The 27992-nt window shown below is 45.3% G+C and overlaps 1 protein-coding gene across 4 annotated transcripts; it reads left to right on the top strand.

Annotated features, from left to right (window-relative positions):
• Positions 1-16: 16 nt before the first annotated feature.
• raph1b (Ras association (RalGDS/AF-6) and pleckstrin homology domains 1b) lies at positions 17-27992 on the top strand. 4 transcript variants are annotated; one of them, XM_058051545.1, is made up of 19 exons: positions 17-169; positions 398-687; positions 7242-7324; positions 14285-14404; positions 14630-14735; positions 15551-15730; positions 15927-16348; positions 16802-16888; positions 18394-18468; positions 20508-20585; positions 21442-21601; positions 22067-22188; positions 22496-22561; positions 22632-22775; positions 23033-23143; positions 23268-23366; positions 23760-23880; positions 23960-24096; positions 24172-27992. In XM_058051545.1, exons 4-19 carry the CDS (start codon positions 14285-14287, stop codon positions 26686-26688), a joined length of 4545 nt encoding a protein of 1514 aa, XP_057907528.1. In that variant the 5' UTR covers positions 17-169; positions 398-687; positions 7242-7324; the 3' UTR covers positions 26689-27992. The 4 variants fall into 4 exon arrangements, with proteins under 4 accessions (XP_057907528.1, XP_057907529.1, XP_057907531.1 ...); XM_058051546.1 differs by lacking the exons at positions 17-169; positions 7242-7324 and having other exon boundaries at positions 372-687; XM_058051548.1 differs by lacking the exons at positions 17-169; positions 16802-16888 and having other exon boundaries at positions 372-687.

The following is a 27992-nucleotide window of genomic DNA, read 5'->3' as shown; positions in this document are numbered from 1 at the left end:
GCCTCACAATAAAGTCCTACATTTCGGCTCATAATAAAGCCACGTACGAGTCGACTGAGGAAACGTCACGTTTCTGTGTTTTGTGGGTTTGTTTAGACATAAGATTGATTTGATTTGAGGCGTACAGGCAGCAAAAAACACATCCAGTCTGCAATGGCGGGACAATAGGGTAAGCATAACGATTCAAATGACACTGAAATGAGCCAATAGTACTGTTGACTTTATTTTGTTCAAAAAAATAGTATGTAGTAAGAGGAATTCATTTTATTATTAGTGTTGCATTGTCTTATAATCTATAGTTTAGGTATAAATATCGGCAAAATTAGTCCTGTGCTGTGTGTGCTTGGTATAACGCATCGACACCAGTCTCACTCTTGAATGTCCGATTCTCCTCCAGGCCGTGAACGCGGCGTGGGTTCTGGGTTGGACAGGAAACGACCGAGACGCGCAGCGTGTCTTCTCCACGGCAAGTGAGAAGAATGGGTGGCGGTGTGGAATACATCTACGAGAGGCTGAGCTGGAAACCACGAAGACGGCGGACACTGTAAAGGACTTAAGGGACAAAACACACAGTTAACTGCACGAAAAGCGAAGAGGTGTGACGCATCCCTCCCTCGCCGCTGATATTTCCCCCCCACCGGAGGACACAGCAGGAGAAAGGACCCTCTTTGTCAATCCCGTTTCGCTGTAAGTTGCCTTTTCCCGTCATTAGGTGTGTGTTTGGATAGCCATTTTTAAACTTTACTTAACATCCAAGAAGGTCATTTTTGTGTAAATCATCCATGTATCCATCGTTATGCCGCCGATGGGCAGGGTATCCAAGGAAAGGAGCACATTGCTACATTTCTTCTTTCATGACGTTTCTGCTTCCAAAAGTAGGGGATGTGGATGTTTTGGTGCTATTAAAAGGATGTTTGAATGGTCTGTGTTAGCCCCCACTGCGGCCATTGAAGACCCCTTTCTTGGGGGAGAAGGGGTGTGTGCGGTGTTTGGGCCAACTGGGAAAAGGCAGTGTTGGCTTTTTGGGTAGTGACAAAGAACCCAAATACCTGTATATTTGTTGAGTCTAAAGTGTTTAATGTACTTGTCGTAGCCGCAAGGGGTGTTTCGTAGCTTGGTCGTCGCCCGGTGAGCACAGTCATCTCCACCCAGGATGAACGAGAGGAGGCCATCGGCTACTGCTAATGGCCGATGGTGTTGTCGGGCGAGTGGCCGAATGAAAAATCTCATTTCATGAGTTCAAATGTGCACAATAATACCAAATATGTTTGTGACATGTGGTGTAAAAGTACACGTTTGTGGGTGTACAACTCACGAAAGCCGGTTTAATTCCCTTTGTTTGGTGACGTCGCCGACAGGGATTGGATAGCTCGGCCACGATAGTTAGCATCCATTCAGAGGTAACGATATTTTGAGCTGTTTGCAAGTCTAACTGGGATAAAAAGGGTTTGGAGATGGCTTGAAATAACCCATTTCATGACCGTGCAGGGTTTAAAGGTCATTTGCGTGCCTTGCCAATGTCTGACTGGCTGGCTCCCAACCTTTTCACCCTGCAAACTTGTGTGTCATTCCGACTGGAAAAATAATCAAAGGTGTGCAGCTCATATGGTTGGTTTCTGCCTATTTTTAGGGTGCTTGACTGACTAGTAATGTAGCATTTCTATTTCACTAATATACATATAATAGAAGATCTGTGAAAAGCTGTGTGCAGGTTGGTTCAAGATTACATTAAAAAGTATATATTTTTCACACTTATGAGTTCAAGTGCATTAAAAATTGATGTAAATTTGTTTTTTCACCCATGGCCGTCTATTTACATGGATTTCTTCAAAAGTAGCTGTACACATATGCTAGACGTAACGGAACCATGCAAAACATTTTCCCTGCAGACTAAGATGCCTTCAGGGCACGAGGTTTCAGCTGTGAGCTGTACAGCTCAGCCATAAAAAGCGCAGTCATGGATTAAATTTCCAGCCACAGAGGTAAAACATGTTGGAGGGGAGTTAGTCATTTTACTGCTCCTGTTTAAAAATGCTTTAACGTCACTGTTTTTTTTTTCTCCATGCTGTTGAGAGGTCGCCGTCTCCATCTCCAAATGTTTTTCTCATTCACCATTCCTGAGCTGCTTTTCTGCATTTTGTCTCTGCTGTGTCCTTTGTTTGCATGATTTTTGTGGCTCGTAGCTGATCAAATGAAAATAACAGCTGTCAAACACATTTCAGGCTTGAGCAGTGACCTCGGGAGACTGTAGCGAGTGTTAAACAACATCCTCGGTTTGTGTGTTTGCTTGCATCTCGTGCGTGCGTGTCTGTAAGCTGTCGTGCGAGGGCTGTGCGTGTCCTCCTCCCACCCATCTGAGTGAGCACCCACCCACCCACTTGTCCCTGGGCAGAAACTTCCCCTCACAAAAGGACTGAAGAGTGTGTGGCAGGAGGATTTATTTCCTCAGGTTGTGTTACAGCTAGAGGTGGAGGTGGGTAAAGGACAGAAAGGGAAGGATGCCACTTCAAACGGCGAACCCCGATGGAGCGCTGGAGGTGAAAGTGTAACTTGATATTGCACCACAGTGAGTAGGGAACTTGGGATGGAGAGCATCACCTCCTTGTGGAGCGCTAACACTTGTATGTGTTGCTTGGGTGTGTCCCCTCTGGACACACTCACATGGTGACCAGCTTGTGTAGGCCCTTGTTCTTGTAACATTTTGTTGACCTTTGGCTGCAGCTGCTTGTGGGGCTAGGAAACAAAGACAAATAGCTGCGGCCTTGCTTGAGAGTTTGTGTTGCTCTTCCTGTTGGCCTTTTCATGCATAGACCAGCACCTGCTATAGTTTCATTTTTTTTTACTTCAAATGTCAAATGATAGCTGAACTTAGTCCGTCTTGGCCAAGCATCCTGTCATTCGGTGATGAGAGCGGACACAAGGAGGGCAGCCCCATCTCCACTCGTTCATGGTCTTTGTAGCAGAAGCACTCGGGCGGAGGGCTGCTAGCATTGACCTACAATTGGCGCTCGCTAATTTTTTCCCGTCTACATGCAAACACTGAGATGTTGGGGACATCTACGTGATCTGAAAGGCGACGTTGCAAATGGACAAAAGGCCATTACAGTTGGTAAGATGAGAACCTCCATGCCACTCCTACCGTGACCTATTTTTTTTGTGTGTTTCTTCCGCTATGATACCTGTAGTATGGCATTAATTGTCCCTTTTGCGTGCGTCATCATTCACCACTTGGTTTGTTTAAGCAGCTCGGGCAGTTATTAATCCAAGTGGCTTTGACAATGGCAGGTGGCCTCTTCTCACTGCTGGGCTGCAACCCCCTTCTGTCCTCCTCCCCTCTAACATAATATCTAAGGTCAATCTGTCATTCAACCCAATGATGCGTGTGACAGGAAGTGCTGCGGTGGTTGTCGCACTGTCACACAGTCCAGGGGTTCCCACGAGTGCAATAAAGTCATTTTCCAAGTTGAAAAATCAGCCTGAAAGTAATCTTGGTATCCAAGTTGAGGGGGGAAAAAAAAGAGGACATTTTTGCCCCACATGGTCACATATGAAATCCAAAGCATGTCCTTGCACAACAACCGAGTTGATGAATGGGGCGGTCAGTGAGTGTTCGGACAGCCTGGAGAGTTACTGGATAATGGCTGTATGACGTGGACAGAATATAAAGTGCTAGAAGCTTGTTGGGGTACTTGAGAGAGGAGAAAGGCAGCATGCAAACAGACTGTGGGTGATGCATTGCATTGCATTGCAAGGAGTAGATTTAGGAGGGGGGGGGGTTATTTCTTCCTCAATCAATTTCCTTAATTAAATGGACTTGGCGGCATAGTCACAGAAGGGAGTAAAAGCAGCTCCCATCTTTGTGGTCGTGTTGGCTGAGCTTAAACAAAGTTGTTCTGTAAAATTGCAACCACCTTTTATGCTCCAGTCTCTATTCAGCATAATCAAAAGCTCAATGCTCATCCGGTGGTGGGATATCAGGGCCAGCAAGGCCTTCTCTGCTGGCCTAAACACCGACCTACATGACAACTTCAGTGCTAGTATTTATTGTGTTAATTTATTACCAGTAGTCTATTATCTTGACTTTGTAGTTGTCGTCTCTCCAGATTTCAGCTTCTGGGCGTTGCCATGTCAATGTTACTTTCCCAAGGCCTTCAAAATCAGTAATGCTGGTTGTTGTCATGTAAACTATATTAGCAATGTGTCTGTTTCCTTAAATAGACCTATTGTGCCCATTTTCAGCCCTTTGTATTGACTTGTGGAGTCCTATAGAGCAGCTACACGCCATAACAGGCACAGGAAGCGTTTCAGATCTTCCAGATTCTGCACCTCTTTCTGCACCATTTCCATAGATTTCCTGCTTCCCTCCGAACTGATCTGTTTAATTTACTCCAAGTACACCCCCATACCACTGGGATTGGTCACACTCCCGAGGACTCCCGGACAGCTGCCAAGCTAATTTTGTTCGATTACAAAATAAACACAGGACACTGAAATTGTTACTTGCAGCTTGCTCTTCAACATGACCAAGTAATGATGGAAAGGCATTTCACTTTAGCCAACAGTTTGGCGGCTGGTCCAGCTTCGCCCATGTTCACCAAATAGTCTCGTATTTTTCTCTTGCTGGCCGGGAATCGGCAACTGCAACCACTACTGCGTGGTTGCTGCGATGTGGTACGGAGGATGGATTTTGTCGATACTGAAGGCGGTACAATACATGGACCATGTTTTCAGTGGTTTCAGAGCAAGTTGTCTATGCATAGAAACTAGATTCCTGTCTTTGCTGCATTAAGGTTCATGACTTAAAAACCCTAAAACTGTGGCTTGTTTTGCTATTAAATATGCACAGCAGCCTACTTTCCCTCTGTAAGATCTTCCGACTGCAACCAGCATGTTTGAGAGAGCGTTGCCATGCAGGCGGGTGTCAGGTTTGCAGGCGTATGGCAGCCTGCCCTCATAGCATCTGGAGGCTCAGAGGTGAAAAATGCAAATGGAATGAGGACGCTGAGGTCACTCGCCAGTTTACAGAAGTCACATTCCCAGAATTGACTATATAGTGGCATGCAGGCCTGAGTTCATGTAGGACGCTGCGGTAATAGCACTGACCTACAATCCAAAGAAGCAGCTGCAATGACACAGTTTGCTAAAAAAAAAAAAAAATCCCTCGACAGTCGCTCACATTTGTGGGCGTAATCCGATCAAATATCTGTCTGTGTGTATCGTTGACTAATACTTTGGCAGCGAGCCTCTGACGACTGAGTATCTTCAAAGTAATTTGCTAATCTCTTTACTCTGATATGCTGGTCTTCTCTCCAGTGGTTCCTGGGTCATAGAGCCGAATGAACCAGGAGCCGCTTGGCACTGGGACGGACTTCAACTGGCATGTTTATGGTGGTCCACCTTGCCCCTTCCCATTCACCAAACAGACCAGCAAGTCAAAATGTGCATCAACCCAAGAGACGTATCATGGAACTTTGTATGTGTGTGTTACATTACCCATAAACCTCGCTGGCAACCAGCCAGACAATGGGGTGCTCCATCAGACCCCATGGGCCACCGTGGGAACATTCCTGACACAGCATTATTCCGTAATTCCCACCATGTGTTCGCTCCCTAGCCTCGCGCTCTCTGCACGGAGCGTGGAGAATCCCGCTGAGGAGAGGAGATCAACTCCTTGTAATCACAACCAGACATGACCTCCTTTAGCATCCATGCCAGTTGTGAGTGTGACACGGGGATCATGAGTGTACTTACCCGACTGAAGCAGTTTGTGTATTAAACAAATATTGTGTAAATTATAGTCTGACATCTTAACATATTTTATGTGTTGATTTTTTTTATGTCAAGCAAGAGTGCAGACTTATTTGGGTTGCAGGCGTACTAAAAGCAATGCATTGATCAATACTAATGACTAATGCACCCACCCATATTGGAACCATCCATCAGCTGACAGGGTTAAGAGAACGTTCACAGTTAGGGTAGCCGCAGCATCATTTCATGCTGATGCACAATTCTCCCCGCAGGAAGTCTTTCTTCCAGAACTGCCTCACTACTCTGTGGTGACATTTACTGCGCTTCCCGACAACAATTCTGTCTTTCTCTTTTCCTGTGACATCATCATCTCCCCTGCAGGCACTCCTTCCGACTTCCTGCCCCGGCAGGAAATGAGCCGCCCCTGAGGGGTGTTGCTGAGGGATGGGAAGCGTGGGTGAACAAGGACACACCTGTGCCCGCCACACAGTGTTTCCCTTTGTTGTGTTGTTAAAGTGGGGCGCTAACAGCTGAATGCAAGGCACTTTTCAGTTCTCGCCGTATGTTGTTGGATGTTGTTCTTATTTATAGTATTTGGATTCGCCTCATAAGGGGGGATCTTGTTTCCAGGGCTGTTAGGTTCAGCTCCACGTGTCCCCTAAACACAGATGCTTTTGTATCGCAAAGCTTACATAAACACTCAACACATTTTAAATTCGGACTCCTAAAAATGTATTTGCTCAGCGTCCCTGCCACGGTCTTTGTTTTGTGCCTGTGAGCAGCTGCCCGCCGACCCCGCTGTTGTTGTGACTGCAGCAACTGTGTTCCCCTGCAGCTGCACGGGTCCTTGTGTCAGTGCCACACCTGCTGGCCGGGCCCGCTGACTGAGTGATATCACACTCAACTGTTTGCAGCGGGCAGTTGGAAGGAGGCGCATGCGCGCAAACTCTCTGGCTGGTTTGTGTTTGCTGCGGAAATATGCAGCCGCTGCTTTTTCTTCTTGTCCAAGGAGACTGGGCGCATGCTGTGGTGTGAATAACAGTTGGTGCATAGAAAAACCAAGGGACAGCTGAGGCTACAAGGAACAGCTTCCTTAGTTGTCAGCTGCTGCATTACCCAATTTACTTTTCATTAACCTAACTCTGTTCAAGCCATAATGTACAGAAATGAATGATTTTTAACTATGCCAGTTTCTGTGTTTGTGAGAGGCTTTGCAGTGAACGGAAGAAGCCCTCCCAAGTGAAAGTTTGTAACGAGCAGAAAGCTGCTCCTGATTAGGTTGAGAACATCTTGCTCCTTCTCAAATGGTATGTGTCAGTCTTTCAGTCGCGCTTCCTCCGCAGTTAATTGACTGCATTTTTGGGACAGTGACTGGAGTATTCGCTCTTCCAGCTGTCGGCTTGCTCTATATTCCTCTGTTGCAATCAATCCCGAGTTTTTGGAATCAGCCTGACCGACGGCCTCATGTTCTTGCCCTTTCTTTTCTTTTTCAGCGGATAAAAGGCCCTGTCAGAGTGGAGTGGTGGTTTTGACTGAACTTTAACCTCAGTAGGAAGAGGGCCAATCCACTTCAGAGGTAAGAGGTCCTGTACACTATAGTGACTAATGGCTGCTTTCTTGAGGCAATAAATTCTAAACTAATGCACAAGTTGACGTGGTCAACACCTGCCACGAAAGCCACATTGAAGATGGCCACTCTGTACAGTTTATGTAGTTATTGTTGCTTACTGCAGCATGGGCTCATGTGTTTGTTGTTTGTACAAACTCGCTCGCACTCAGAGGGTCTTGTAAATGAAAAGCCAAATGAAAGAGGAGCCAAGCCTCAGGAGATAATTCCCAGTTTAAGTAAAACCATCTGAGGGGGAACCGTGACAGACTTTGACGCAAGGAGACGATCTTGTATTCATTCTGACCGTAAAGGCAGAATGAATGTGAAGTTGTGTTTGTTTTCAGATTAATAGCCATAGATGTGAACATTCAACAATTGAATATTAACGAGGGTTGTCAAAAATAAAGCGTTCATTTTAATTATACTTGGGTTGTTGTGTGATCTTGTGATGAGATTTCATGGCTACTATGAATGATAAGACTGTAATATGGCAGTGGCAGTGTGCAAGGCATTATTGGAAGCGCACATTAAGTGCTTTAGGCACACCTTGCCATCCAACCTACCGCTGTGTTTCCAGCGTCCATGTCACAGAGTGACGTGTGCGTGTTTTTTTTTTCCATCTGATGTTTGGACTTGTCTGCACTTTTAATCAATGAGCGGTTCTATTGATGCTCATTGTATATGGCTAAGTGACGGTTTTCTAGCACCAGCGAGCGCTAGTTCTGTTTCATAACACACCTCATACATAGAAAGGTCCGTGTTTAAGCCTTATTCCTACCTTAACAACAGTGGTGCTCAATTCCTACACTCTGTCACACCAAAACTACTCAAGTTCATTCAAGCAATGTATTCTATCCTATTTTCTCCGCTTCTACCCCGGGCACGCCCATATAAGGAGACGTCAAAACTCTCTGAAACCGAACGTTCGGTGCTCATTATCTGAATCTTTGGCATCATTTAACACGAGAAGACATTTATAGGTCAGAAAAGTGAATAGCATAGTAGCATACTATTGATACACATTATTTCACCCCAAGGTGAAGTTAATATATCAAAATAAATATGTGTACAAATGTTTTCAGCAGTAGTGTGGGTGCTCACTAACTTTCATCCATCACCTTTGGTTGACATACAACACATACTGCGGTTTAAAAGTGCTGTGGTGGCAAGAAAACCGGCTAGCCTACTTTTGTCTCCATTTAATAACCTGCAAGGTAGGACAAGGAAAAGATAAGCAATATGGATTTTAGTGCAGCTCCTAAGTGCATTTCTCTCCGCCTGTAGGTAGCATCCAGTACACAGCAGGACGGCTGCTTTCATGCGCTGGCTTTGCATATGTTTTTAAGTTTTGCTCGACTCAAGGAGGAATGTTTTGCTCATGCAGCAAATGTGTTGCATGGCCATTATTCCCAAACGGGGAGCGTCAAGCAGGGTTTTACTCGGTAACAGAGGATGAATAGGATCCTCGTCTAAATGAAGTTGTTATACTGTAAAAACAAAGGCAGCTTCATCAAGTTTCAACAGAATTCTCTCAAACAGAGACAGGAACCCCTCGTTTATCACGGTTAATTGGTTCCAGAACTGACCATGAGAAGTGAAGCAGAATGAAATATTTTCAGAATGAAAACATAGAAATGTTGTTTACGAACTTCTAAGTATGGGTTTTAACATTATTATAACTCATTAGCTATGAAATGACACCCCATAGTCACCATTATATTCACATTAACCAAAATAGATCTAATAAGAGAAAATGTAATACATAAATAAGACCCGTACACATGTGTGTTTTATTAAGGAATTGTGTATTATTATTAGTATTATGATTATTATTCCAACATCAGTGCTTTTATGACCAAGCAAGTGGATGGGATGTCACTGCAGTGATGACGAGCAATGTGCTCGAGTATGTGGTGAGTGAGTGTGGTAACCGTGGTAACGGTGATATTCGGAAGCTGTCGTTGCACCCCCTGGCCACCTTTATTCCCCCGCTCTCGGCCTCCATCTGCCGACCTCAGCTCTGCCTTCCTCCCCTCTCGGCGGGTCCGCTGCACCCCTCCTCTCGCCTTGCCTTTCCTCGGTAATTGGGTAAGCCCAAGCAGTTCATGGTATCATGCCGCGCTTCAGTGCACTTGTTTAAGAATTTGTGGATGTGTAAACGAGGGTCTTCCTCCACTGCTTGCAGGCTGCCGGTCACACATGAATGATGACACCGGAGCTGTTGTTCAGTCCGTCTGAATAGGCGGCACCCTTCCTCCATTATTGTACGTGATCCATCCTTCTCTCTGTTATCCATTTCATCTACCACGAGTCACACCCTCCATTGCAGTCCGTGCCACATTTGGCACGTGTCTTTTCACAGTTGAGTTGCTCTGCTTTTGTTCGCCAATCAAGCAGGTTATCTTTTTATCAGTCTGGCTTTGACTTGTGCTTCTGTGTGTGTGTGTGTGTGTGTGTGTGTGCTGGCCGTTGGTGAAGGTCTCGGGGAGCTCCCATTCAATTTGGTGGACTGAAAACCAACCAAAAATTGTATTACAGTTTGGCAGCAATTACATTTTAACATAAAAAATACTGTTTTGTGGTGTGAGGGTGGATGTTGACACCCCTTTAATCCAGGGGTGTCCAAACTTTTTCCACTGAGGGCCACATACTTAAAAATCAAGGCAAATCAAGGCCACTTCTGTGGGAATATTTTGGCTTTAAACAGAATGAAGAAGGTGAGCGCATGAACACAGACGAACTGGTAGGTTGCATTTGTTCGAAAGTAGTGACGAGGAACACCACCAACCTGAAACACAACCTCCAACTATCGCTGGAGGTGCAGCAGAGCCTTCATCCCAACAGCCAAAGCTTACTGAGGTATAGCAAATACAAACAAAACAGTGCAAAATGGTGCACGCTCACAGACGGTGTAGCTTGCTATATTGCATAAGAAATGCAACCTTTCAATACAGCTGTATTGAATTAAGTCTCTTGTTGACTTCTGTATGTCATGTGCCTTTGTTTTCACGTTTATTATTCATTTATGTGTAACAGTTGCACTGTACTCATTGTTCTGTAACACAGTTGAAAAATCAGACCATTTTTATTATCAAATTGTCATCATATATTAAATAATATATAAAAAATATTGTCCCACCCACAGGGCACAAATGAATGATGCTAATGTTTGAAGGACGATGGAAATTGCAGTTGTGAACAACCATATTCGGTTTGGTGCCAAAGTAGGCCAGCCGGCAGCATCAGTTATTCCATGTCATGTGAAAGATGAACACATTTCTGTTGTTTGTTTTCAAACAATCACAGACCTTCTTTTTCATTGATTTTGCATTTAGCTGAGCTATTAGCTATTGAGCTATTATACTGTAGGTCCAGAAGTGTTTGGGGCAGTGAAACAAATTTCAAATGGTCACAACCTTGGACCCACATTTTCCAATGCTCAGTACGTCAAGACCTACTTTTATTAAAGTCATTTTACATTTGTAAGTTTTGTCATTAGTTTTTACACTTTTGTCATTTTTTCATGCCCACGTTTATTTGCTCAATTCCTTCATTATTTTATTATTTTATTTTCTACACTTTTATTGAAGTAATTTTAAATGTGTATTTATTTTTACAGTTTTACTGAAGTTTTATTGGCATTTTAAATTTATTTATTTTTCATTTTTTTCTTCTTTTTTATTTAGTTCTTCATTTATTGATTTTCTTTTTACAGTTTTGTGATTTTTTTACACTTAGCATTTTTGAATTTATTTGCTTAATTCCTTCATAATTTTATTTGTTTTCTACGCTTTTATTGATGCCATTTTGTATTATTCACTCCTCAGTCACACACTCGCAGTGGTATTCTACATCTGCTGCCCTGCTGTCTTGCCCAGGCACGCCAACGTTTTAAGTATAAGTTTATGTCTACCCGTGCTACAAAATGTTGGGACACTTGAAGTCTGTATTATTGCACAGATTGAGGAAAAACTACACACACCGCTCTGGTTTTCAAATCTCCCGACACACTCATATGAGCGTCTAAAGATAGAAATATCCTCCTCTGGTAGCTACTTTTCATCATGTGCTTGTGCCTGCGCTTTCTTGAAGGCTTTAAAAGAGGATTGCACACCTTGTGTTCATCTTTGCATTTATACTTGAGCAGACTGGTGATCTTTGGCCTTTGCCCCTCTGACCTCTAAGCCACCCAGAGTCACAGGAGACAGATGAGTGCCACCCATGCTCTGTCGAGAGAGCAGGAGCCAGTATGAGGAGATAAAAGGACCGAGGCTGTCTGGTTTAAGATGATGCCTTAGGGGACACAGTTTGCACCGTCCCTCCCTGGGGTCACACTCCAAAGGCTTAAAAGCATGGACTCAGGTGGTAATTCACTTAAAACTGCACTCGCGTCCACCGTCGAGGTTATGATTCCATTAGAATGACAGCAGCCCACTTCTGTGTGTCTGTGTGTTTCTTATTTTATCCATATTGTTGGTGTTGTTTGCCGACTAACAGTTGGGGGAAATTAGCATATGTCGGTGTATGTGTGTCTTGAAGGACTGCAGGCAGATTGCTGTTTAAACAGCTGGTAAAAGGGTGTGTTTGCACACACACAGGCACCACAGTGAATATTGGCAAACAGTTCCTGCATGTTCAGGTGCTCCCACACCTGTGGCCTGTGTGGGAGTGGTCTAATTTTACACACACATGGACATGCTTGGTTGCATTGTTTTGGGTCTGCATACTTGTGATGCGCATGTGCAAGCAGGAAGTTATTCACTGGTTCCAGTGAGTGACTACTTGTCTCGTGGTTGTTTTTCCACATCGCTTACAGTATTTGCATCTGCTGACTCACTTGCAGTGGAAGCAGCATCAATAGGTAGAAGGTACACTGTGGCCCGCATGCTAACGGCAGTCCTCCTAAGTGACTAACACTACTAGAGGGGTAAAGGAGCGACTGGTCAGTATTATGCTGACTTTGATACGATATGGGTGACTAATGTGTGACACAGCGTCTCTCGTGAGTCAGGAGTTGAGACCGTATTGTTCAGCGTAAGCTGGAAGGCGTGGTAGTTCATTCGTTGGATAGCATCAGGCCGTCTAAACAGACACGATAAGAAGGTGTGAGCGGCATCAGCACTCGGGCACCTCTCTTGCACTTTGTTTCTTTCATGACCAGTGATGGGAATAATGGCGTCTAAAAATATAGCACCGACTTCATAACTAATCCACAGCGCAGTGAGAGTGTTGCAGAGTGACAAGGGAGGGGGTGAGATAACCACATAAGAAATGAGGATTGGCTAAGGTTTGGTAGGATTGCATTTTCAGCCAATCAGAGAACTTTGGCGCGCGGGTGTTTAGAGCACGTCCAAAGTGCGATACAGCATAGCAAGAGATGGCGAGTGAGAAGGACTCTAGTGAGAAGACAGCGTTTGCCAAATGGAAGTACAGACACTACTTTAAGCTTGTTGAGGTCAAAGGTAAAATGTACATTATGTCCCTGAAAAAAAAAACTTTGTCCACGTCTTGTGTGAACAACTCAAACCCACAGAAACACCCGTCGACTGCAATAAATGCAAACCTCTGTAATGGTACCCATCTTTGCTGTGTGTGGGGGGGGTGGGGTGCAATAGTTACTTTTACTGGTAACTAGTTACTTTTGTAGTGGAGTACGTTTTTTGAGAAGTAACTAGTAACTATATCTAATTACCTTTTGTGCCCAACACTGTTCACAACCTTGTTTCTTTCTACCATCGCAGCAAAGCGTTATTGTACTATATTTGTGATGTCATTTCTCATCCATACAGCAAAACCACGATTTCCGTCACTAACCAAAACGTCTGAAAACCAAATCAGTTTCTCCCATTAGAAATAATGTCAATTCAATTTGTCCGTTCCTGCATCCAGGAAGATTAACACAAACACATTTTATACACAATAGTTATATTAAAACTAGGGAGCATAAAATATCACCTTTCGTCAAATAAGCCAACATCCTGAATTAAAACAAAGCGTAATATGGTCCCTCCCTCTGTGTTCGAACGCCACACCATCACTCTATCGTGGTTTTTCAAAAATTAATAAATTACAGGGTACCTATTATGCCCATTTTCAGCCCTTTCTATTGAGTTGTGTACTGCAGCTCCACACCATAACGCTCACAGAAAGCTTTGTAGACCATCCAGAATCTGCACCCATTCCAGCTGTATTTCATTGGCTGTCTGTCTTAATTTATTTCACCTCCTACATTGCGGAAATTCATTTATCGCGGGTCTGAATTAGGGATGGGCTATATATCGATATTTTTAAAATCCTAAAAAGGTTGGGGACCAGTCGTAGGAGCAGGGGGTTACAAGATTAATCATATTTTTACAGACGCAACGTTGATACTTTGTTAGGACTTCTGAACGTCTGACAGCCTTGCAGTAAATATACATCATCAAATGAGTTATTTGCTAAGTTAGCTGGTGTGTGTCTGAGCTTCATTGGCTTTTTATGGAAGAAGGGGCTTTCCTGACATGTAAATGAGTCACGTTTTGGCTGTATGTTCTGTTAAATGACGCTAGAGCATGTAGAATTGGGTGAGGGGTCACGAAACTGCAGTTTCACCATTTCCCCTTGAGTCCACTAGAGGGAGCGCTGTCATCACCTTTCGACACACCACAGCCGGCGGTTCTCCTCTTTCTTTCCGGCTACAGTTGGTCCCTGCTGCATAATGTGACAGTCCATAGTGTGTGTTTTTATCCAAATACACATAATAAGCAGAAAATCTAAGGATGATGATGTGTTGGTACACACAACCACACACAAAGGCTCAGACAAGTGGACACGAGCGGTTGCCGTGGTAACGGGCAGTGAGGTTGAACTGAGCCTCGGGTGTATTAGAGTGTGTGTGTGTGTGTGTGTGTATAACAGTGTGCTTTTGTATCTGTGTCTGTCTGGTAGATGGAGCAGGTATCAGACGACGAGTTGGATCATGGAGCGGAGGAGGACAGTGACAAGGAGGACCAAGACCTGGACAAGATGTTTGGGGCCTGGCTGGGAGAGTTGGACAAGCTCACACAGGTTAAAAGACACACACAAACACACACACAAACTCTCTCGGCAAAGGATAGCCTGTAACCATAGCAACTTAAACACTGCTAATCCTGTCGCCCCATTCTGTATCCTAGCAACCCCCCTACCGCCTCTTTGTGCTGTGTATTAGTGTGATTTGTGTGTGATGATGAAGCAGACAGACACCTTTTGAATGCATTGACAACACCCTGTTTGTGTGTCTTTTCTCTGTAGAGTCTGGATGACAGCAGACCCCAGAAGGCACTGCAGAAGCCTCCTCTCCGTCAGGAGACAAACATGGCAAACTTCTCCTACCGCTTCTCCATGTATAATATCAACGGTGAGGCCCAAATCATCTTATTAATGATTTGATTTGCTGTTCAGTTCCCCCGTCATAATACTAGGAGGAAAAATAATGCCATATAAGTAGTATAAAGTTAAAATATTCAAGAGAAACGATGTTAAGTCGGAATGTTACGAGAAACAAACAAAACAATGAATAAAGTGAGAATTTTTGGCTAAAAATTTAAAAGACAACAGCATAAATGGGCGAAAAACTGCTGTGACTTTATGAGAATAAAGTCAATTAAAATAAAAAATATAAAGAGAAAAGGAGTTGGATTTTTACAAGAAAAAAACATCAAAATTTTACGACAGTATCATAATATTATGGGGGGGAAATAATGTAATTTCAATAGTGCAAAGTTGAAATATTAAAGAAAAAAGACTGAAACAAAAAACAAATATTTCATTTTTGGAACATAAGGTTATAGAAAAAGTTCTAAGGTCACGTTAATAAAGTGTTAATATTATGGGAATAAAGTCACAAATCATGAGAAGAAGGTTGTTTGTCTAAATGTGCCCTGTGATTGGCTGGCCACCAGTCCAGGGTGTACCCCGCCTCTCGCCCGAAGAGGGCTGGGGTAGGCTCCAGCACCCTCGCGAGGAAAAAGCGGTAGAAAATGAATGAATGAATGAATCATGTGAAGAAAATGTGGAATATGTTCTGTAAATGTATAGAAAAAATTAAAAAATATATTATGGGGGGGGGGTAATGTCATTTAAGTCATATAAAGTTTAAATATTAAGAAACAAAAAACGCAATGATATGTTATAATATGTGAATAAAGTCAGTCATGTTCTTTACTCCTGCAGAGGCGCTGAACCAGGGAGACACTGTAGACTTGGATGCCCTGATGGCGGACCTGTGTACCATCGAACAGGAGCTGAGTACCATTTCTAAGCCCAACTCTCGTAGCCAGAGCAAGCGGGCCGCTGGGGGCCGCAGTGGCAGCACCAAGCACGCAGGCACCAGCGGAGGGGGAAGCAGTGGAGGTAATTCTGTTGATAAAGGCTGTGTTATACTGCTTTGAAACTCAAGCAAAGAAAACGATACATAGTCGACACAACCACAACAAGTGTGAACACAGTCCCCACACAATACACAAAGTGTTACATGTATCCATCCATCACTTTATTCATTTTGGGTACTGTTTTCAGTAATACACTGAATGATCGTCTACTCGAACAGGAAGTGCCAGTAGCAGCACCAGGGCATCTCCGGCCAACACAGTGCGAGGCAGCAGTTCCACCACACGCCCCGTTGCCTCCAACATTTCCCTGGACGACATCACCTCTCAGCTGGAGAAGGCCTCTCTCAGCATGGACGAAGCCGCCCGTCAGACCTCCTCGTCGTCTTCGTCGTCTTCGTCCTCGTTCTCCTCCGCCACGCTGCGGCGACCATCATCCGGCTCGTCGGGCAGCGGGCAGCATCGGCGCACAGGTTCGGTGGGCGCTGTGAGTGAACAAGAAGCTCCGTCCCAGCGCTCCAGTGTCAACTCGGCGTCCGCATCCAGCATGGACTCCCTGGACATTGATAAAGTGATGACGGCCGGAGAGGTCGATGGCAGTAGCAGCCCGACCACCCAGGGACAAAACCAGACAAGCACAGAGGTATGATCAGCATGGGCACGGGAGAAGTTGGCTAACAATGCGTGTCTGCTTGCGTGTGTGTTTCCAATAAGTCATTTAAGGCATTGAGGCTTCTAACCTCTAAATAATTAACCAACAATGAGACTAATTGATCTTAATCTGGTTCTCATTCGGCACGTCTAGCATGTGTTTGCACTACACCACCTTTATTGTGCTAATACGTGTATTGTAATCGTCTAAGTGTGACTGTGATTATAATCTTGCTCCTGAATGACTCCTTTGACTCACTGAGCAATTTGGCACTCACGCAAAAGCTTGCACACTGCGCTGTTCCCGGTCAGTTATTGTCAATAGTTGTTGAGTCATGTTTTGCATGCGCCGTGCCACCCACCCCCCCTCACCCGTGCATGTCTTCATATTATCTTTGTTTGCATCCTTTCTTTTATCTCCATCCACACACATGCACTTTTCCAGCATGACACACTGCGGTGGGCCAACGGTAAAACAGCCAGGCGGCAACTCGACTTTACCTCGCAAGAGGGTGAAGTGGACCGGGCCACTGTAAGTGCATGTGCGTGTGTTTGTTGATGTGCATGTTTACTCCAATGTACTTTGAATGAATACCCACCATGATATTGGTTCCACTTAATAAGACACAAAATAATGAGAACTGCATCAAAAAAATCTGTCTTTTCAAAGATTCGGATTATTATTTCAAATATTAGGACTTAAAATATTTGTTTTGGTTATAAAGCTACAAACACCAGAGTTACTATATAATATAATATGAGAAACTGCAGTTCATAGAGTTCATAGTGGTGTGAAAAAATGTTTGTCTCCTTCTCAATTTCTTATTCTTTTGCATTTTTGTCACACTTAAACGTTTCAGATCATCAAACTAATTGAAATATTCATCAATGACAACACAAAAGAGAAAAAAATCCAAACCTACATGGATGACCCTGTGTGGAAAAAGTGATTGACCCCTAAACCTAATAACTGGTTGGGACTGGTTGGTCCTGTTGCAGAACCCAAGTTGGTTTCAGCTTGAGGTCACCAATAGATGGTCTGAATTCATGGTTCCATTTATCTTAAAGTCTTTAAGTCTTCCAGGTCCTGAAGCAGCAAAACAGCCCAAGACCATCACACTACCACCACCATATTTTACTGTTGGTGTGATGTTCTTCTTCTGAAATGCGGCGTTAATTTTACGGCTCCAGTTCTTTGGATGTTGTTGTGGGGTCTTTTGCGACCTGTTGGATCATCACTGCACTCTTGAGGGTCATTTTGATTGGGCGGCCACTCGTAGGAAGGTTCTAAGGTTCTATACCACTGTTCCATGTTTTCACCATTTGTTGATAATGGCTCTCACTGTGGTTGGCTGGAGTCCCAAAGCTTCAGAAATGGCTTTATTACCTTATACAGACTGATTCAATTGATCTCAGTTAAGTTAGTTTAACAGAAGGGTAATCACTTTTTCACACAAGGCCATGTAGGTTAAGTCTTCCTGTTAAATTACATTTTTAGAATGTGCAGCAGGCCAATGTAAAAACACTTTGGACACACTGGTGTACCATTTCAGTGACTTATAATTAAATTTTAAATGACACTGTTACACTAAATCTCGACTCAAAAGTAGCTTGTTTTGAACCCGAGGACCACTTGTACCGAGCTGGCAGTGTCAGTCACAAATTAGCATTATTATCTTTGTAAGCGGCAATTTTTGGTACAGCATTTGTATGTGTTTTGGTTACATTTTTCTGTTCCTAATTTTGTGGCTGTGGAGTGTGTGTGTGTGTGGTGTGAAGTCCATGTTTTAATAGGTATACATTGTTACTACTGATATTCCTAGCAGACATGTTCACACTGTAGAGCTTTTGACAATCAATGCTGCTTTGCACTACTTTCAGCTAGTAATTATAAGCTCCACCCCTTTATTTAATCACACTTTCACATTTCATGGCAAAATATCACAAATAATATTAATCTTGCAAGATTCATCACTTTAATTTTTTCTTTTCCTCTGTCCGGAATTCTTTTTGTTGTTGATCTCTCCTCACCCCAAGCACTCCTATCTGGACCAAGAAACTTCGCTCATTCTGAAAAGCATAGCTGGAAAGCCTTCTCACCTCCTGACAAAGGTGACCTTCCTCAGACACTTTTTTTTTTGTGTGTGTAAATGCTTGCTCACCCTCTGCTGCTCTGCATGTCACAAATGTTTCCAACAGCGGCGTTAGGTCACAATCGGCTTTCACTTGCATATTCCAGAATATACTCGCTTATGATGGCGGATTTCATTTCTCTGGCTTGACTTTTAACTGAATTAGAAAGCGGTTTGATGGCGTGGTCTGCAGGGGAAGAAGAGTGCTGCAGCTATGAATCCAGAAGAGGTTCTGTCCCTCAAGTTGATTAACTCAATATTTTCCAGCAGGAAGATGCTTAGACAAGATGTGTTGCTGAACAGTAATCCACCGTAATTTGTTCCAGACCTGATTTAATCTTGGTAAACTGAATATTTTCATAGTTGGAGCATTGAAAACCAGTTTATGACTTTCTAAATAAAATTGTTCCCATTATTACAGCCCTCTAGGCATACAATGACAGCCCTATAGTCACCTTTACAATCATATTACCCACTATATTTTATAAAATCATAGAAAATAAGCCATTTAAGACAATAAATGTCTTCCGGATGTGTGGACAGGAAGTGACATTGGGGATTCAGAGTTGAGTTTTTTTTTTTAGCTGTTTTAGCTTTTACTTGTTGATTGGCTGTAACATTTTGTGATAGATAAATGAATGGATGAATGGTCTTACACATGTGACTCTGGTCCGCAAGCCAAGTCACTCCAGGCTCAGCTATAACTCATAATTACCTCCACGAGGGTGCTTGTTATGTTGTGAGCAGATTTTGATAAGGGTGTATTAAGTATATCCTACTTTTTTTTTTTTTCTGCCAGTATCGGACTCATTGCCAAGCATGCATCTGTGTGCTTGTGCGTTTCAAGCAGCAAAGGAACAATAGAATTTAGGAGATGTGAAGGTGTCAAAGCGATCCTCATGACCTTGTTTCACTCACTAAAAGGCGACTAAAAACCTGCCACCGTACAGCACGCGTCAGCCAATCAGTGCTGGAAGCGCTCAAGTGGAAAAGGTAGTCTGGTTGAAGGAGGTAAGAGGCTTAAGGCGTGGTCTTTAAAACCTCTCAACTCTCCCACCCTCGGACTTCCAGCCAACACGCAGGCACACGACTTCAAATATTCAACACTTCACAACACAATCCTACATCCACGTCAACCTGTGTTATTGCTGAGGTCGAGTCTGGTCACGCTCCCCCGCCCCCCCGGCCGGGTAGACTCGAGGAGAGACAGTGGTGGAAATGGAGCTCACCGTTTTTGGCAGGACCGCCATTCTGCTATTTTGTGGGTGTTACGCTCCATCAATTGGGCACGCTCCCAAACCCCTTTGAGAACGAGGGCGAGAGAGAGAGAGAAAGTCATGGCAAGGGGTAGACTGAAGGAGGGAAGGGGGAGGGGCGTCATCCTCCCTTGGGTACGTTAGTAGTCAAGTTGTGTTCATTTCGGGTTCACACTGACTGAGAAGACTTTCTGAACCGCTTCTTATTTTTCTAAATGTTTCAGTTTTAGTGGATTCTTTTCCCCCAATAATATATTTACCTGGAGGATGTAGAGGCTTTCCGAACTGATCCCACACTCATCCGCAGCTTGTGGCCCTTCGGGGGCTCTCCCAGTATTGTTTCCCTTCCGCTGTATGAGGGATCAAAGGGAACCGCTGCAGCTCCATAAGAATCTACAAGGGAACCGTAGATGGCACATGGAGCGCCATATTTGAGGGAGCAGCGTATCGCCATCGCAAACGACTAGTTTGATCAAATATTCGGCATTTTGTTTGCACCTTGGGGAATGGAGATGATGGCATCTTGTTGGAGGGGGCAGGTGAGCACAGCCAACAGCCACGCGTAGTAAGATAGTATTCTCATATGCGCCGCCATGTCCGAGTCTTGTTGGCGTTAAGTGAAAGGCTGTTAACTATTTCATGAAGGTGAGCTTCCCCGGTGCTTTCTTCTTGGTACTAGATGGATGAAGGATGAAGCAAGGTTACAGAGGCACAAATGGTGTAACGTGTGGGTCTTAACCACACATCTGTTTGAACCGTCCAGGAGGAGCAAGCGGCTAAGCTGAAGGCAGAGAAGATCCGAGTGGCCCTGGAGAAAATTAAAGAAGCTCAAGTCAAAAAGGTAAGAGTGTATTTCCTTTGTGTGCCACTTCCTGACTCGGTCTCGTCTTGAGAAGCACCTCCGACTCACGTTGTGACGGCTGTCTTGTCGTATTCGCCGCGCGCCGCATCCCTTTGTGAAGTTCATTCACAGCCCAGAAAATAGGTCATTGCAGCATTTGATTGTGAGCGTGTCTCTGCGAGGGAGGAGATTGACAAGAGGTTGCAAATAAGGAATGATACTCTGCGGCGATGTTTCAACCGCCTGTGCGTACAACGGTGATGCCATTTTGCAGACATCCAAAGCTTCTGGAAAAAAGACAAAAGCTCAGAATGCGCAATGATTAGCGCTCCACTGTCAGCATCTTTCATATGTCACAATTTCATTTATACACAATGAACATGAGTTTTCCCGTTATTTCTAGATTAGGGGCGAGACTAGCTCATTTTGGGGGTATTTCCCATGCCAAATGTAGGTCACACCTCCCATGTCTGCAGCTGTCTTAGTGTTGTCGTTCATCCAAGTTGCTCTTCAACCCGCACACTGATTAACGCTCTGGTCACAGGGAGAGAAGATGGGGACTTTATTCAGTTTCACACCAGGACGGGCTCTATGAGTCTGGATTTGTCACATGTGCGCGCTTGTCACGTTCAGCAGAATTTAATCTTCCTTGACTTTTGGTGGGCTTTAGATGCAAAACCAGATTACTGGAAGTTGGTCTTTCTTTAATACTTTGCTATAATTGCAACAAAACTCATTTCCCCGTGACCGACTGTACCCCAGAGCGTCCGATAATCTAACTGGGTCACATGAAAATGAAGAGATGACGTTTCTGGGCTAAACTCTTCACCGACCTTTTCCTTCTCGGCTTCCCCAGCTGGTGATCAGGGTGCACATGTCAGACGAGAGCTCCAAGACCATGATGGTGGACGAGAGGCAGACGGTCAGGCAGGTCCTTGACAGCCTGCTGGACAAGTCGCACTGTGGCTACAGCCCTGATTGGTCTCTGGTGGAAACCATCAATGAGCTGCAAATGGGTAAGAAATACTCATGGGCGTATTGATTCCATGCGATGAGAGCATTGTGACACTAGGCAACAGTCAGCGGGGGGGGGGTCACTAGACAGAACACAAACTACAATCACTTGTAATGATAAACAACAACGTAAACTCTAAACATGTAACATGCTACAAAGAATGATGAGAAGCCGGAAGCACTTGGAATTTGTTATCCTCCTCTAGTAGTGGGAGTACAGTCGTATATTGTAGTTAAATATGTTCCAGACCTGAACCCGATAAATTAATCTCCACAAGGTAGGTAAATTGAATATTTTGTAGTTATGGCAGAGAAAACCTGTTTACTATCTTCTAAATGTTTTTGTTTATTAGAGCCCCCAAGACATGAAGTAACACCCCTATAGTCACCTTTTCATTTTTATTATCCATTTTTATTCTAAAAACAAACCAGTACTGTCTTCATTCTTTGTCTTCTCTCTTTCTCAGAGCGTATTTTTGAGGATCACGAGAATTTGGTGGAGAATCTATTGAATTGGACACGGGACAGCCACAACAAGCTGATGTTCATTGAGCGCATCGAGAAATACGCTCTCTTCAAGAACCCTCAGGTGCCTGAGCCTAACGCTGCAACACATTCATGCAGGGAGAGAGGACACGTCTTGCATTGTTAATACCTCCAGCCTCTTATCTGTGGCACAGACACAAACGCATTGTTTACGCATACTCAGTGCCGGTATTGCTCTGGGAGCAAACAGGGGAGCTTGTTTGTCCTGGAGAGTTAGAAGTAGGTCGAAGCTCTAAAGCTAGTAAACGTGAATTATTTATTTAGCGTAAGACGTGAGCAACTTGACTTTACACCGCCTTCTCCTTCCGCTCACTGTGCACTATTAAAGTGATCCTCTCCATCATTTCTAGAACTATTTGCTGGGGCGGAAAGAGACCTCTGAAATGGCAGACAGGAACAAAGAGGCTTTATTAGAGGTAAGATGATCAACCATATCATTTTCTTTCTTAAAGGAGGGCTAATGGATGTTAAATTATCCATTTTCAGGAGTGCTTTTGTGGCGGCTCTGTCTCGGTGCCCGAGATTGAAGGTGTGCTGTGGCTAAAGGAAGATGGGAAGAAATCGTGGAAGAAACGCTACTTCCTCCTCAGGGCTTCTGGAATCTACTATGTTCCCAAAGGCAAAGCTAAGGTCAGTCAGACAAGGGTTACGCCATTAAAACTGACAGTCATGTAAATAAATACGCCGTTTATGTGAACCAGCATCATGCAGGCTACTCTTTGGTATTTCCTGTTTAGGACCAAACTACAATTTGTTTTACTGTAGAAACTTGGAGGTCAATAACTTAAGGTCTAACTATGAAAATATTAGGCAAATTCTACTTTGTGGAAATGGACTTATCACAGTCGCGTCTGGAATGACATCTTTTGTCTGTCCGTTGTCCACAGGCATCAAGAGATCTTGTGTGCTTCCTGCAGCTGGACCACGTTAATGTGTATTATGGTCAAGACTACCGCAGCAAATATAAAGCTCCTACAGACTATTGCCTGGCCTTGAAGGTAAACTCAATCGTGCAGTACCATTGCACAGTACTTCACAGTGCTTCTGGGCGGACATGTTGGGTTCACAACTTTTCATTGTGTCTTCCATCATTCAATGTTGTTGTTTGTTGTTGTCATGCAGCATCCACAGATCCAGAAGAAGTCGCAGTATATCAAGTACCTGTGCTGTGATGATGTCAGGACCTTGCACCAGTGGATCAATGGAATTCGAATTGCAAAGGTAAAGTTTGAGTTCAAGTTTCTGTCCCACACAAATCACTTTTCTGTCAAAAATACTATACTATAATATATTAATATTTACTAAACTAAAGAGTACTGCCAGAAAATAGTGAAAATGTGACAAAATTCATTTCAACACAGCCGTGGCAATTGCTCATTTGGGAAGCTGAACTGCCCCTGAAAATCTAGCAAAAATAATTCTTCAACTATGCATTACTAAACTTAAGCGTGCAGACTTAAAACTACATTAAAAGTGTGTTAGAATGCGTTTAATTTTGTGAAGCTTGAGTCTTGAGTGAGTTTGCCGTCAAATTAAACTTTAGTACGCGTTTTTCAGTCATATAAAATGGAACCGAAATTGTGCTCATGTGCAACCTCATGTGTGTGTGTCTAGTATGGGAAGCAGCTCTATGTGAACTACCAGGAGGCTATGAAACGAACAGAGGCAGCCTACGATTGGTCCTCTCTCTCCACCTCTAGTATCCGATCAGGCTCCAGTTCTACAAGCATACCGGGTAGGTCATTTTATCTTGGGGAAAAAATTTTTACTTTTGTGACTGAAGATGTTTTTTCTGCCCTTATTTGTGCCTCCAGAATCACAGTCTAATCATTCAGGCCATTCAGACAGTGGTGTGGACACGGGGTCCTCTCATGGTCGCTCCCAGAGTGTAGTAAGCTCCATTTTCTCAGAAGCGTGGAAGAGAGGGACTCAAATAGAGGAGAACACCAAGGTATGGCCGCTCAAAGCCTGGAATGCAGCTGTTATGTTTTCGGTGCTGATTCTAACCCATGACCTGCTTTAACAGATGCGAATGGAGGCATCCAGAGGGGCCACTTTGCCACATGCTTCCCATGCCCACCGCCATCACAGCCAGCATTCAGTTGACCATCCGGCCTTGACACCCCCTCCCCAGACACATTCAAACTACAACCAGGTTCCTCCTCAACAGGCGCCACACACAGTCACCAACTACAACCAGGTTCCTCCTCAACAGGTGCCACACACAGTCACCAACTACAACCATGTACCCCCGCAACAGGCGCCACACACAGTCACCAACTACAACCAGGTTCCTCCTCCACAGGCGCCACACACAGTCACCAACTTCAACCATGTACCCCCGCAACAGGCGCCACCAACTATGAGCAACTACAACCATGTGCCCACGCAACAGCCGCCACCATCTATGAGCAACTACAACCATGTGCCCCCGCAACAGCCGCCACCGAGTCCATTCCCTCCCCCGCAGCAACAGCCCGCTCCACCACCGCCGCCGCCTCCTCCTCCGCCACCACCACCTCCACCACTGCCACCCCCAGTCCAAAGTGTGTCACACCACTCTCCCGCTCTCACCATGTACAAGTTCAGCACGATAAACAGGCTGCAGAACCAGAAGTTCCCCCAGGGTGCCAATCACCGCAGGATGCCCACGCAGCAACTTCCTCCCACAGGGTCCACCGCACAGGCGCCTGTCAAACCAAACGTCAACCACATTGCGGCAAGGACTAATGTCCCGCCGCCACCCCCTCCTCCACCACCGCCATCAATGCCAACCCCTGGTTCAGCCATGGCCGTGTTGAAACTCGGCTCTCAGAATCCAAGTGCCCTCGCTGCCTTCATCCCACAGACCAATGGGGGAGCATTTCCACCCCCTCCTCCTCCTCCACCTCCAGCTGCACCGGGTCCAGTCAGCCAGTCTACTTACCACATTGGCCTGAAGCATGCACTGAAGGAGAGGTTTCCGAGCCCACCACGGGATCTTTTATCTGCAAATGGAGATCTTGAGGAGTCACCGACCCCCACCCCTGCTCCTCCACCGCCACCTCCCCCGCCGCCACCTCCGCCACCGCCTCCTCCACCTCCTCAGCAGACCCCTGTGCCGGCCCAGTTCCCACCACCTCCACCCGCACCACTCAAATTCATCACACCAGGGTTTGCTCCCAAACCTATGTCACCCGTCTCGCCCTTCCCACCTCCCGCCTCCATGGGTGGGCTGCCACCGCCCCCACCTCCACCCCCTGCACCTGCTCCCTTAAAGAAGCAGTTCAGTCTCCAGACAGGCTACACCTCAAGCCAGCCTCCGCCAACTCTGCCCAAACAGCACAGCCTGTCTAAGCCCCCAGCTGTTAGCACTGGTACCCCCCCTGTAGCGTCACTGGTGAAACAGCTCACAAGTCAGTTTCCAGGGGCTTTGACCCAAGGAGCCCCACTCTCCCCACCTGCAGTCAAGTCCAAACCAAAATGGCAACCTGGTGGCGGCCAGCAGCTGCAGTCTCCAGAGTTTCCACCCCCTCCGGACAGTGCTCAAGTCAACAGTGGTGGTTTCCCTGCCCCACCACCACCACCACCGGCTCCCATGGCTCCCGCCTCATGCCCAACACCCCCGCCCCCTCCCCTTCCACCTGGGAACATGGGATCCCCTGTGAGGAAGTCACCGTCTGGCAACTGCAGCCTTGGAGGTAAAAAACCTCCTCCCACCCCCCAAAGAAACTCCAGCATCAAGTCCAACTCTTCTGCATCCTATGAGGAATCAAGGAGGAACCTGCTCAGCAAGTTTGCCCCCCAGAGCAACACCCCTCCGTCCTCCCCGTCTCCCACGTCTGCCACCACAGGCTCCCCATCAAAGGATTCATCAGGGGGTCCCCCTGCACCCCCCAAACCTGGTAAGCTCAACCTGGCCAACCTTCCCTTGGCCCTTCAGGCCAAAGTGAGTCAGGCAAAACAATCCGGGGGCGACTTCCCGTCCCCGCCACCCGAGTGCGCCTACTTCCCTCCTCCTCCGCCAGCATCGGAACTGTTTCCACCTCCCCCTGGTCCGGGTAGCGATTCTCATAGTGGTGGCCCTCCCAGAGTGGCAGTGGTCAACCCTCAGCCCCAAGCTCCCCCTCCTCCTCCGCCTATCTCTGTTATCAGTAACTCTTCATGGGGTAAGAGCTCGCTTAAAAAGACTCCTCCCCCAACGCTTGTGCGCCGAAGCAACACCACGCCAGAGCCCCAACCGCTCTCACCACCACCACAGCCCCCTCCACCCACCTCACCTAAGGGCAGCTCAGGACAGCCCAACTTCCTCGAGGATCTCAACCGAACCCTTAAGCGAAAGTCTGTGGGTCGGCAAGGCAAAATGGACCCTGCTGGGACGATGGACGACATGGCGCTGCCTCCGCCACCGCCTGAGCTGCTCCTTGATCAGGGCAACCAGACCAATGGAGGAAATGGCGGCTACATGTCCAGTAACATCTCAGGCTATGCAACACTACGACGAGGACCCCCACCTGCACCACCTAAACGGGGGGACGGCACTAAGCTCACTGGAGAGTGTTGAAAAGCAAATGTGAGAATACTCTGCTCCCTGTTTTGGATCCTAACAAATATCCTGTGTAAATACTTCAAGCCCATTTCCATTGTGTTCAACAAGAGTTAACATTCCGCAAATGCTCGGGTTTCTACAGCTGCGGCCATTTAGCAACATTTCTTCATTCATTATTGCGGGCAGGTTTCAGACTTCAAACTGTCAAACTCTTAAAGGGGTCCTATTCTATATTCGTAGCTTTTCACATGTTTTTAATCTGGCACTCTTTTGTTCATGACGTCTAAGTACTACGTATAAAGTGGGTTTGGGGTTTTTAAACTTATGCCTGGTTTCAATTTTATGCCACTCCCAAATTTTATGAACGGTCAGGAGAGAAGATCGAGAAGGTACGAGAAGATCTTTTGAATAGCTCCCGCCACACCTTTAGCACGTCCATTTATGGCAACTTAGAAGGTTTGATTGCCGTTGGACGCTTTTTAGTGTTTTATGGATGCAAGACTCGCCCAACTAAACTGGAGTAAGGCAACAATGGGAAAATGTTTTGCTTTCTGGGGAGCTAAAGACCTACCTTACTGTCACTGCTCCTGAACAAAGCATTGTTTGTTTGCCAATTCTGCAATATTTCTCCACGTATCCAATTGTTTACTAATAACCAGTTTAAGGGGTGTGTCCCTATGCAGTTTTGAGCAGTGGTGGGTGTTTGGGGGCCAATTACAACACATAGGCGTGGTCGGGGAGGGAGGCCAAGAGGAAAAGAATGCATTTTTTCCCAACACCCAAACTGATTTTATTCAAAGAAATATAGGATAGGTCCCCTTTAATGGTCTCACCCAAGCATTTGAACAAAACACAAATCAAAACCAAGTATCCAAGCTTCTTGTGCCACATACCAGACGGGGGGGGGGGCTTGTTCAGGCTGTAAATGGAGTGCATGTGTTGTGTGATTGCGGACTGATGTGCATACATGCATTGTGTGTGCGCATGCATGTACATACAAATAGTATGGTAGCAAGGATGGAAGTGGAGGCCGATGCGGAACAGGGATTGTTTGCTTTTGTGTGTGAAATTATTTAACTAAGTGTATCGGGGATCAACGGACGTTTGGTCAAATATGATGATGGAATGTATATTGGAAGTTAAACATGAGTGTTGGTCAGTAATACCGACCTTCAAATCTGCGGTGTTTTAAACATTTCTAGAGGGTCTCATCTTGTGTGAAAAGCAAAGGAGGAGGCCTTATTCTTGACGTCTTGCACAATAGCAATGTAGAAAGGAGGGTTTTTTTTATTATTAATAAGGCTCGGCAGACTGGGGGG

This window comes from Doryrhamphus excisus, chromosome 16 (assembly GCF_030265055.1).
Source record: "Doryrhamphus excisus isolate RoL2022-K1 chromosome 16, RoL_Dexc_1.0, whole genome shotgun sequence".
In the NCBI taxonomy this organism is placed as follows: domain Eukaryota; kingdom Metazoa; phylum Chordata; class Actinopteri; order Syngnathiformes; family Syngnathidae; genus Doryrhamphus; species Doryrhamphus excisus.
Note: the sequence above shows the minus strand (reverse complement) of the source record. Positions and strands in the feature narration are given on the sequence as shown.